Here is a 12,603-nt window from a genome sequence, read left to right on the forward strand (position 1 = left end):
GGGGGACGCGCGGTTCCCACCGCGGGCGAGCAGCGGGGGGAACCTGAAGGCCGCCTCTCTCTCCGGCCTCGCTCTGAACCCTTCTCTCTCTCTCTCTCTCTCCTCTCGATTGGTTCGCAGGGCCGCCTTCCCTCCCCCGCGAGCTGGATCTCCGGGACGAGGCGGCGGGGCGCGGCTTCCAGGTGGGCGGGCGTCAAAGCCATCGTCAAGGCGCTCCGCCGAGCGGAGGAGCCCACCACTCGACGCCCGAGTGAGTTGGAGACAGTAGCGACGCTCCGAGGAATCCCACAGCCGCGGACCCGTCAGCCGCCGCCATGCCTCCTTTGAAGACCTGCATCATCGGATCCGGCAACTGGTAAGGATCGCGGACGACGGAGGCGGGGTGGTGGTGCGATGCGGGGGTAACAGAACTGTTGAGAGCCCCCCATTCCCTACTTCTGCCACTCCGCTTGGGGTTGGGGGACGGGGGGGAAGGATCGCCTTTGGTCTCTTTTATGAGGCGAGGGGCCAGAACTGATCCTGTCAGACGATCAGGGCGAATGAACAAAGATTGCATCCTTTCTTTCTTTCTTTCTTTCTTTCTTTCTTTCTTTCTTTCTTTCTTTCTTTCTTTCTTTCTTCTCCCTCTCTTCCTTCCTTCCTTCCTTCTTTCTTTCTTTTTTTTAACACAGGGAGACACAAATTTTACAAGCAGCCAGTTCTTGGTCAGATCAATAGCACTTAGAAATAGCATTTAGACTTATATACTGCTTCACAGTGCTTATTACAGGCCTCTCGAAGTGGTTTACAGAGTCAGTATATATTGCCCCCAACAATCGGGGTCCTCATTTTACCCACCTCAGAAGGAAAGTGGGATTCGATCTGCCAAACTGCTGGCAACTGGTGATCAGCAGAAGTAGTCTGCAGTACTGCACTCTAATCTCTGCGCCACCGTGGTTCTATCTATCTATCTATCTATCTATCTATCTATCTATCTATCTATCTATCTATCTATTAATTAGATTTGTATGCCCCCCCTCTCCGGAGACTCGGAGCGACTCGGAGCGATCTTCATTTGAAGATCACTCTTCAGTCAGCACAGGTCTGCCTCCACAAGAGTCACCACCCACCTAAGAAAATAGCGACACCTTCCACACAATCCGCTCTCCCTCCCAGCTCGGTTACCATGTAGGAGTAGTGAATAGTGTTTGGGCGGCCTCCCACAAGGGTCCAACTGGGGTCTGTTGCAGTGAAATCATCCATGTTTTGTGGCATCTTAAGAACTAACATTTATTAAGGCTTCTGCTTTCCTAGACAGAATGACATCTGTCTTTGGAAAGGGGGAGGAAGAAATAAGTGACCAGATGAGGAAATGAAATGTAGGAAGCACAGTGTGGCACTAGCTAACTTAGAAATTGCAACTGCTCACAAAATTATGTTGGGGATTCTCCCATTCTTGCCTGCTCACATTGAGATTAATGAAACCTTATGCCTCATGTGTTGGTTTTTAAGATACTGTACACCCCAGATATCTGGTTGTTAAATTATTCTTCGAGTACCCTTTATCTACTATTCTAGAAAACCAGACACGCGGGAATGTTCTTTCTAGCCTGGTGATGAGCATAGGTTTTTAAAAAACATTTCAGAATATTTCATTAAAATATCCAATATTATGCACCTTTCCTTCACAAACCTCAAGAACCTCCCCCATTTCTTTCTAATTTTATAAACCCAATAACCATGAGTTCAGTGAAGCCAAAAACATGTATTTGACACAAGATCACAATGAATTGGAAATTCAGTTTAATGATATCTATTTGATACATAAAGACAGTATAGCAGGGGAGGAGAAGAGAGAGGTGGAGAAAGAGGAGAAGAAAGTCAGAGGAAGGAAGAAGAGGGAAGTAGGAAGAAGGGAGAGAAGGAGAAAAAAAACTAGAGGAGGTGAGAGAGAAAGGAGTGATATGATCTGGTTTAAGGGGAACAGAAGAGCAAATTGATAATGATATATGTAAGAGTATTTGTTTATTTGATGATAATGTATAGATATAGGTTAATACCTGCTAAAATGTTATGGGATATATAATGATGTATGTATGGCAGTAGTGGGTTGCTATCAGTGCGGTAGCAGGCTGCGCACTGGTAGCGGCTGCCAGATTGCGCAATTTGCATGCGACCGCCCCGATGGCAGTCCTATGGGTGGCGCCATCTCCCCCCTCCCAATTTTTTCATATTTTTTTGCCTGCTTGCATGAGATTTCATTGGTTTTTTGCTTCCACGCATGCGCGGAAGCAAGAAAATTTGTTCAAATCTCGCATGTGTCCCCTTGCAAGATTTCAGCGCATTTTTTGCTTCCTGCGCATGCAGAGAAGCAAAAACATGCTAGGGACATGCACGTGCCCACAGAAGATAATTGAAGCTGTGCACGCAGTGTACCGGTAGTGGCGGTAATGGCAATCCACCCCTGATCTCCGAGGAGTAAAAATAAATAAATAAAAAAGACTAGTTAGATAGATAGATAGATAGATAGATAGATAGATAGATAGATAGATAGACAGACAGACAGACAGACAGACAGACAGACAGACAGACAGACAGACAGACAGACAGACATAGACATAGACATAGACATAGACATAGACATAGACATAGACATAGACATAGACATAGACGGGTATAAACATAGAGATATAGAGATATTAAATTTCCTCTGAAGGTGTTCACAAGATTGGAATTATGTAACAGGTGAGATATCAAATATATTATTAAAAGAGTTGAAGAGAACCCCAGAGAGAAGTGCAATGCAATATTAACTATCTTGCCATGACAACATTTTGAACTGAAAATTTACAATTTAATTTACAATTTTTTAAAATAGTACAGACAAGGATGGAATAAAACAAGAAGAAAATAATGGAGCTTACTAGTATCCCCTATATAAGTCTCCTATCTAGATAAAAATTAACCAGGCCCAAGCTTTCTTAGCTTCTCAGAAATGTGCCTATACTTCAGAAAGGGATTGGTAGGGATACCATTGATTTGTTTTGGAGGGAATACTAAATGGATTATTGCAGCCACAATTTATATCACTCATTTATTTGTAACCTTTTTTGGTTAATTCTGAAAGTCAGTTTAAAGTGAGTTTTTGAAATTTGCATCTTAACAGAAAAATAACAGAGAAGTTCTGACATTAGACAGAGTGAGGCAACCTTTTTTTGATACCTGCTTGTTGGCTCTTTCAATTCCAGGTCCCAAAATAACTTTATGATAAACTTTTCTTTTTGTCCCAGGCAGCAAACTCCCATGGGTTAACACCTATTACATATTTTCAGATGATAATACCTGATTTACAAGCTGAGACTCTTATAATGTTTACACTGATCAAATCCATTTTTCTCTTCATTTTACCCCACCCTGCTCTTTTCATGAAGTCAACAGAAGGGCTTTGTTAACCAGACATCCAGTTTGGCCATTCTCCCAGAAATTCACATTGTGAAGGCAGTGTTGTTTCGCTTGAATAATTTTTCCATCCTGAAGAAAATCATGTAACTCTATTTATTATGGGTGTTTTCACCCAGTAGCTGACAGACTTTCTTGATCTGATGTTTATGTATTCCAGCTTCGGCCAGTTTACTTGTTCCATGTCCTTTGAATCTGGTCTCAATATTTATATCAGCTGCAAAGCTCCCTTCTTTCTTCTTTGGGTCTTTGAAGCATATTTGGAGGTGTACAAACTGAAGAGGCCTGCGGTCATCCAAGCAAAAGGAAAATTTTCAGTCAGGAGCAAAATATACTAGATATGGACACCCACTTTGCAAAATAAAAACAAAACATAGAAAAAGCCCAAACAAACTTTTAAAATAAAAAACCCCTAATTTTTAATTTTTTAAATATCTATTGTTTTGGGGGTGTTTTTGTTTTTTTTTGTTTTAGTTTTTTTCTGAATAGTTAGATGTAGGCTCTAGCAGACAAGGCCCCATTTTAGCAAATTTTTAAAAGTTTCCTGAATGACAGAAACACACTGCTTATCATTGAGGTCATCAGTAATGATGAAGAGAGCTACCAATGGTCTTTGCACAATAAACCAGATCAGCAGAAGCAGATTCTAGGAAGGCAAAGATAATTTTCCCTTGAGTTGAACAACTTCATTAATACACTGATGCAATTTCCCACAATCTCCAAGCATTGGGCAAGGCTAGCTTTGCTTAGCTTCCAAGCCAATATAGCACCAATCAGATGCCTATTAAAACTAAATTCTGGAATTTAGTTCTAAAATGTGTCTATGCCAGTGATAGCAAACCTTTTTTGGCTCAGGTGCATGCATGTGCGATCCCACACCCATAATGTAATGTCCTCCTCCTGTGCATGTTCACAGTCCATGCATGCAAACAACCTCCCACACTATTCCCCTGTGCATGTGCACAGGCCTCAGTGAAGCTCCAGATGTCCAATAGACCCGTTGGGTTGTTTTTCGCCATCCTTAGAGTTCAGGAGGCTTTCCTGAAGCCTGGGGAGAGCAAAAATGGCCATAAAGAAGGCTGAAAATCAGCTGACCAGGGCGTACATGTACGCTGGAGCCGACATAGGGCAAATGCTTCGTGTGCCCTCGGATATGGCTCCGCTTGCCACTTGTGGCATCTATGCCACAGGTTCACTGGTCTATACATTTAAGCACAGCATCAGTGGTCAGTGGCCAGAGATGCAGTCTTTTGCCCTTTTTGTCCAGGAAAAACCATTGAATCATCTTGGTACACTACTTTGCTTTAAAAAAGAAAGAAAGAAAGAAGATGCATAAGTGCCTTAAATTTCTAATAGTGTTGGGCTATTTTAATAAAACTCCCAAACCCTCCAAATTTGGCAAAGTACTAAAGATGCTGCTTTGTCCGCGCTGGCAGTACTCAGCTGACTGGTGGCCAAAAATGCACCCTGAAAGGGGCCAACCTCCAGCACTCTACTGTGCCCCCCTGTTGCCGTTCTTGCCTCTTATTGCCTCCCCAAATCATCCCCCCCAGGGGGTGGTACCACCCACTTTGGGAACCACTGGCCTAAACTGAAAAGTCATTACAATCTATCTATTAACCTACCAGGGAACCAGCATAATGCATTACAGTCCAAAACCTTCAGTTGATCTTACAGTGGGTCAACTCAGGCTGATATTCATAATATACAGCAAGTGGATGTTTTGTGAGTTGCATCATGCCCAGTGATGGGGTCCTATGGGTACGGTCAGGTATGCAGAAATGGTAGAAAAATTTTGGTCAGGTACACAGATACGGTAGAAAAATTTTGAATTTTTTTCTTCCCCCCCCTTTTGGGCTCTGAGTATGTTTTTCCTATCACGGTAAATGAGGTTGAATATGTATAATATTAGAAGAGTTGTGCATGCGCTTGTGTATGTACATACACAGTTTATATAGTAGATAATGTATATTTTTGTGTGCTTGTGTGTAATATAGCATATATATGTAGAATTAAATAATATATTTTGGGTGTTCAGTCATAGTAAATAGATAGGGAAATTGTATCTATTTGAGGCGAGAACTCTAACCTTAACCCAAACCCTTGATGTAAGTGACGTCAAGTTGGCCACCTTTAAGCCACCACCGGTCACATGATTGTCAAGCCACTCCCACCTGGTCACATGGCCAACGAGCCACGCCCACAGTGTGGTAGTAAAAGGTTTTGCAACCCTTCACTGATCATGCCTGACTGGTATCTAGATAATTCGTCATGTGTGGTAATGAATTAGTTAATAATGAATCTGATTTTGAGTTTAATATTCATACTTTGCTTGAGCATTCAATAATTGGCAGAACTACTAGATCCAACCAGCAACTGATTCTGAATATGAAATAGCTAATTTTGTATAAAAATCATGGACTCCGCATATTGTACCTCTTTTGCAAGAGAACAACTATTGAGAAACGCATGGCAGTGTCTTTGTGCAAGAGAGGGTCTTGTTTCCCCAACTGTTTTTGAAAAGATTACTCAGCTATGAACTCTAAGAATGATTTTGTGGGTTAAAAAAATACAGCTCCGATGATGAGACATAATAAATTGATGCATAGCGCTTGAAGTTTAGTTTCTCTTCTTCAGTTCCAGAAATTCGGTGCTCTTCTATCTCCCTTACCTAGATGGACATGGTCCCATGGAGGTCACCCAGTGGCTGTTATTTATTAGAGTTATGCCTCATATTTTCCCCAGGAGCAAAAAGTAGCTTACATGGCATTTCTTCTGCTGTATTTGCTTGGCAGCAACATTTGCAGATCAGGACCTATAATCAAAGTGACAAAGTTGGGGTTGCATTATTGCAATACAAACTTTGCCCCTTTGGTACATGCATCTAATAACATAATGCACCAATCAAGTGTTTGTGCGACTGTTACCTGGTGTTCTTCCATGGCTAAGTTAAGGCATTCCAAGAAATGAATGTAAGGATAACCTGATTCTTAGCCCCTAAGGTGTAAATGGCCTGAAGATTTTATCACCAGATTATAGTGCTAATAAACACAAATCATGGATTTTCTTCCAAAATTCAATTAATTGAAGATGCTCCGCTACTTTCTGAATGTGGAGAGTTCTATGACTAATAGCTATTGATTGGTTGAGAACAAATTTTATGTTTCTTTTATGTCCGCTGCAAAGTCTGCCAAAAGAATTCAAATTCATCAGGCAACCTAAAATTCAGGCTGGTTTCCGAGGCCAGGGAAAGAAGTCCTCAATCCTTTTTAGATAGATGGGTACACCTGGCACTTTGGCTGGGACATTTGTTGTTTTTCAATGTAAAAAAACCCCCAATGGATCAACCCTTTGAGGGAGATCAGGCCAAGAAAGAGACATACCAAAGATTCCAGGAATACAATTGTATTGTAAGATACATAGGTAGTGTTGGATGAAATGTCCATCTGGGTTCAATTCCAAGTGGGGAGAAAGACATTAGAAACACGGAGGTTGTTTGGAAAGATGGTTTAATAGTGGGCGGCACCACATGGTTTAAGGTCCTGGGTAATTGAGCACATGGGCGTGTGTGTGTGTGTGAAAGAGAGAGGTTTATATCCTCTCTTGGGCTTTGAATTTTAGCTTCCTGTTCCTGTGGCAAGCTATTGGCTGCTGTAGGGGTCATAACTAACCTTGTAGGTTTTCTGAGTCAAGCTTGGTTGAACTGTGCTGGGTGATGTAATGAAGAGATGTCAAGCTATATTGGCTGGCGAATTCTGCGAGTCCACAAGTCTTAAAGTAGCCAAGTTTGAAGGCTCAAGACTGTTGCTGCCAGAGTGCCTCCCATCACACTTTTCCCCTTAAAGCAGTGGTTCTCAACCTGGGGGTCGGGGCCCCTTTGGAGGTTGAACGACTGTTTCACAGGGTTCGCTAAACACCATGGGAAAAGACAAATTTCCCATGGTGTTAGGAACTAAAGCTTCTATTCTGGCGCCTTGGAACATATTTTTACAATCTGACCAATGAGAAGTTTACAGTGGGGGTGTCCCTCTGATCTTCCTGCCAATCAGCTTAAAGCTCTGTTGGGAGAATTGGCACTACACTTATGGCTGGGGTCACCACAACATAAGGAATTGTATTAAAGGGTCGCAGCATTAGAAAAGTTGAGAATCACTGCCTTAAAGGTACAGATGAGATCAGGTACCAACTATTCCTCATTTTATTCCACTATTTTTCCCTTTTGAAAAAGACAATATAACTCGTTCATCTTCCTTCCTTCCTTTCTATTTTTAAAGTACATCATATTGTTGGAATTGCATGTATATTATTTTTCTTTTATTTAATACAATCAATTAAGTTATAACAAAGTGTGGTGTTTCTATGAATCATATAAATAGTTGCAATATCACATTTATCTCTCTCTCTTTTTTAAAGGGGATCTGCCATTGCAAAAATCATAGGCAACAATACCAAAAGCTCCAACCGGTTTGACCCAGTTGTCAAGATGTGGGTATTTGAAGAGCTAGTCAATGGTCGAAAACTCACCGAGATCATTAACCAGGAACATGAAAATGTGAAATATCTCCCAGGCCATAAACTACCTCCAAACGTGGTACGTGACAGCAAAACATACCAGAAGGATTTCAGTTTTAAATTAGAATTCGGTTAAGGTCAAAGAAAGTAGAACAAATAAGTAACTTAGGTGAGAACAGATTATAGCTCCCAAATTCATTATGTGACATCGAAACATAAAGAATGTAGATGAGATGTGATCAGTGGGGCCAATTGATTTAACTTCATTGCCAGAAAACTTTTAAAAATTCCAAGCAGAGTGTGCCATATAAAATAAACTAGCACTTCAATTATTTGTTGTTGTCATAATGTACGTTTAGCTGCAACACCCCGCATCTGATCTCTTCTCAGCATGTTACCGGTATTTTATTCTATTATTTTAAACAATGTATAGTACAGTGATGGCGAACCTATGGCACGGGTGCCACAGGTGGCATGCGGAGCCATATCTGCTGGCACCTGAGCCTTTCCCCTAGCTTGGCTCCAATCTGCATGTATGTGTCTGCCAGCTGATTTTTGGCTCCGATACACTTGGCATCCATGAATCTGTCTAATTCTGCCTTGAAGCTATTAAGGCTGACAGCTGTCATTAACTCTTCTGGAAGTAGAAATCAACTATCCTCTGGGCGAAGAAATATTTCCCTTGATTTGTCCTCACTTTCTTACCCATGAGCTTTAGGGAGTGCCCCCTTGTCCTAGTATTGTGTGATAGAGAAAATAATGTTTCTCTATCCACCTTTTCTATCCTATGCATGATTTTATACACTTCGATCAAGTAAGCCCTTAAAGGGAGGGTCTTGCCTTCTCTTTCTGCTGAAGATCCCCATGGACAATTGCTGGGCCACTGTGTGACGCAGAATGCTGGACTCGATGGGCTTTGGCCTGATTCAGCATGGCTCTTCTTGTGTTCTTATGTTCTTGGCTCACACAGAGGCTCTGGGAGGGCATTTTTGGCTTCCAGAGAGCCGCCAGGGGGATGTGAGAGAGCATTTTTACCCTTCCCTGGCTCCAGGGCAGTCTTTGGAGTCTGGGGTGGGTGAAACACAAGCCTATTGGGCCCGCCAGAATTTGGGAAACAAGGCATTTCCAGTATCCATTGGGCCTCTGGGGGTTGTGGGAAGCTGTTTTTGCCTTTCCCAGGCATTGAATGATGGGCTGGGCACTCGTGCATGCTCGATAGCGCACAGGAATGCTCTTTAGGCACCCGAGGGAAAAAAGGTTCGTCATCACTGGTATAGTATATAGCAGGGCCCCCCAAACATTTTACACAGGGGGGCAGTTCACTGTCCCTCGGACTGTTGGAGGGCCGGACTATAAAAAAACCCCTATGAACAAATCCCTATGCACACTGCACATACTTTATTTTAAAGTAAAAAACAAAATGGGAACATACTATTTAGAGGGGGGGAAGAAGTCTGAAATTCATATATGTTTATGTTTTGTTTTTAATTTTCTTTTGTTAACATCTGATTGGTTTTCTTGGCTTATAGAAAAATGTATAAAGAAAGAAGGAAGCACTTTGGCATAATGGTTAATAAGTTAGAAATATAATTGGTGTTGTACTTTTTGAAGGAACATTAGGGAGGGAATTTAATTTTAAAAAATGAATGTAACTGGATGACAAAATTAGAAAAAAAACTTTTGCAACTTTTTTGATGCTTGATATTACTTACTAACAAAATACAGCATTTTATTCGTGGAAAATTAGATGGTACACTGTGTTGTTTGTATGTATGTTGAGAGAATGTATGTCCCTCCATTTCTCCTTCCTTCTTTTCTTCCTTCCTTCTTTCCCTCCTTCATTCCTCTCCACTTCTCTTTCCCTCCCTCTCTTTCCCTTTTCTTGCTTTCTTGCTCTCTTTTCCCTGTGCTCCTGTCACTCACCAGCGGGCTGGATAAATGGCCTCAGTAGTTTGGCGACCACTGGTATATAGCTATTTATTTCACAGCAGTGGTATGTGTGCCTGTTCCTGCACGTGCAGGAATCAAAGTCTCACAAGGGGACTCGTGAATTTTGGTGATTTCCTTCTGCGCATGTGCGCAGAGCAAAAAAACACAACCTGCTGAAATCTCTTGCTTGTGTTCCCTGATGAGATTTTGCTTCCTGTGCATGTATAGAAGCAAAATTTCACTGAGATGGGCAAGTATAGATGCCGGTGATCCAAAGCTGCACATGCAGCGCACCAGTAACAGTGGTAAGTAGCAAACCTGCCTGGTTGTAAGTCAAGGCAACCTGTATTGGCATTGTAAAGCTGTGGAGTTTTTCTCTCTGAATTAACTGCGAGAGAAGCCCTTCCTAACAGAATTCTGTATGGAATGTTCTCAAATCAACTACCGTATGTTGTCCAAGAGTTTTGTTTTGTTAAGGAACCTGAATTACCTGTTGCAATTGCTGTAAGGAACACTGGTGTTATGTGTACAAACTGCATCCTTTTAAACACCCATGTGCAAACATCGCAATAAAAATAAGCGCGCGTAACGTTTAGATTGTGCCAAGCATACTGTGTGTTCCAGCTGTCTGCATTTTTCACTTTTCCACAATCTGTTGAGCAAATAAATATTTATGGCTTGTGCTATGTTCTCTGTACTTGACCTGTTGTGGTAAACATCTCCAGCGGTGTTTTCCTCATTCAGTATTCAGTAGCAGAATGCTGTAATCTTTTTTTCTCTCCTAGGTTGCTGTACCAGAAGTAGTAGAAGCAGCACAGGACGCTGATATTTTAATATTTGTCGTACCTCATCAGTTTATTCCCAAAATTTGCGACCAACTTACTGGTCACGTAAAAGCAGGAGCAATTGGGATTTCACTGATCAAGGTAAGAAGTGGCATTTTCTTGGGAAAGGTTTGTTAATAAGGTATGCGTTTTAAAATATCAGTATAATTTTGTTATTTTATTGTTAACCCCCTTAAATGCTACTTCTGGGCGAAATCTGGAAATCTATACAGCAATTTTAAAAAAAGCAGTTAAATAAATACTTACACATGCCCATTTAAAAAATAACTGATGCAAATGCATGAAGTATTGCTCAGCTGATACACTGCATTAAGCCATCGTTTGTATAGTCATGGTTTATGGAACAAATCACATTTAACTGAGCTTATAGTTTATCCAAGGTATAAATCACAGTTTAAAAATCACAATGGCTATGTTCATACAGTCTAGAAACCATAAAAAATACTGTTGGGAGAAATATCCATCTGGTTCAGTTCCAAGCATTGGCATTGGAGACAAAATGGAGGACGGAAGTGGATTGGAAAGGGTCCATTTATTGATGAATCAGAACCACCAAGCACATGTGATTATGGGTAGATGACCACATGGAGTTGAGTGGTGTGTGTGTGTGTGTGTGTATGTGTGTGTGTGTTATAGCTTCTCTTGGGCTTTGCAGTGGAACTTTCTGTTTGTGTGCAAGAACATGTATACAATGGTACCTCTACTTAAGAATTTAATTCGTTCTGTGACGGGGTTCTTAAGTAGAAAAGTTCATAAGAAGAAGCAATTTTTCCCATAGGAATCAAGGTAAAAGCAAATAATGTGTGCAATTGGGGAAACCACAGGGAGGATGGAGGCACTGTTTCCTCCTAGGAGATTCCTAGAGAGGCCCCACGAAGGCTTCTCCCCGCCTTTTCCGGCCCTGTTTCCTTCCTGGAGATTCCTAGAGAGGCCCTACAGAGGCTCCTCCCTGCCTTTTCCAGTTACAGTTTCTGAGGCTCGGGCTTGTAAGTGGAAAATGGTTCATGAGAAAAGAAAAAAAATCTTGAACACCCGGTTCGAATCTAGAAAAGTTCATAAGTATAGGCATTCATATGTAGAGGTACCACTGTATACTATTGGTTGTCAGACTTTCATGGTGCCATGTACAAATCCTAGGAGTTTGTCTGAGCTAAGCTTGGTTGGAATTTGGCTGATGAAATGAAGGGCCTTGTTGGGCAATTCTTTTGTGGCTGTGGGCTAACCTTACCTTTCTTCAGATTTACTGCAGGGAGTAATGGATTACCAAATCTGTATTTCCAAAGCAGCTTAGGTATCTGCTTAGGGCAGGGAGCTGAGGCTCTGAGTTTCTCTCTCCCTTAAGATTTTTATTTCTCTTTTAGGGGAAATATTTTATCCTGCCTTTTAAAAAAAATATTTCTCAAAAAATTTCATTCTTCTAGGAGAAGGACAGGTGCTAACTTTCTACACTACTTTCTGCTTTAACTCCATGTGTGAAATTAATCCATGTTTTTAAGTAAAGGGAGTTCGCATTCTGTACAACTTTTTTTTAAAGCATTATTGTAGAGGAATACTTTTAAGAAAGGAAGCCACCATCCTTTGCAATAGGAATCCTAGATACTATGTTTATTCCCCTTTATTTATTTTAAAACTGAAGTGTGGCTTCATAGTTTCATAAATGTATAGACAAGCAAATTGTTCCCTGAATACTGAATTATAGATCAATGGTTCCTATGTATTTCAAAAGTAACAATTGGCTTCAAGTAACTTTTCTAGGCTGGTTTAAACATTACAATTTTTTTAAAAAAACCTGAGTGGTGAGTCAGTCAACAGATCACACAGCTCTTGGTCAAAGGTCACTTCTCCTTTCTCTGGCTTTCAGTCCTCTCTTACTCAATGG

At 41.2% G+C, this 12,603-nt stretch overlaps 1 protein-coding gene across 1 annotated transcript in view; it reads left to right on the forward strand.

Moving 5' to 3' along the window:
- The window catches only part of LOC139155436 (glycerol-3-phosphate dehydrogenase 1-like protein), a 27,043-nt gene continuing 14,440 nt past the window's right edge, over positions 1 to 12,603 (forward strand). The window contains exons 1-3 of the mRNA XM_070730571.1: positions 1 to 355; positions 7,852 to 8,029; positions 10,665 to 10,805. Of these exons, the coding sequence (XP_070586672.1) occupies positions 315 to 355; positions 7,852 to 8,029; positions 10,665 to 10,805 (360 nt within the window). The 5' untranslated portion in view covers positions 1 to 314. The remainder of the gene's footprint in view (positions 356 to 7,851; positions 8,030 to 10,664; positions 10,806 to 12,603) is intronic.

The sequence above is a fragment of the Erythrolamprus reginae genome, chromosome 1, assembly GCF_031021105.1.
Source record: "Erythrolamprus reginae isolate rEryReg1 chromosome 1, rEryReg1.hap1, whole genome shotgun sequence".
In the NCBI taxonomy this organism is placed as follows: Eukaryota; Metazoa; Chordata; class Lepidosauria; order Squamata; family Dipsadidae; genus Erythrolamprus; species Erythrolamprus reginae.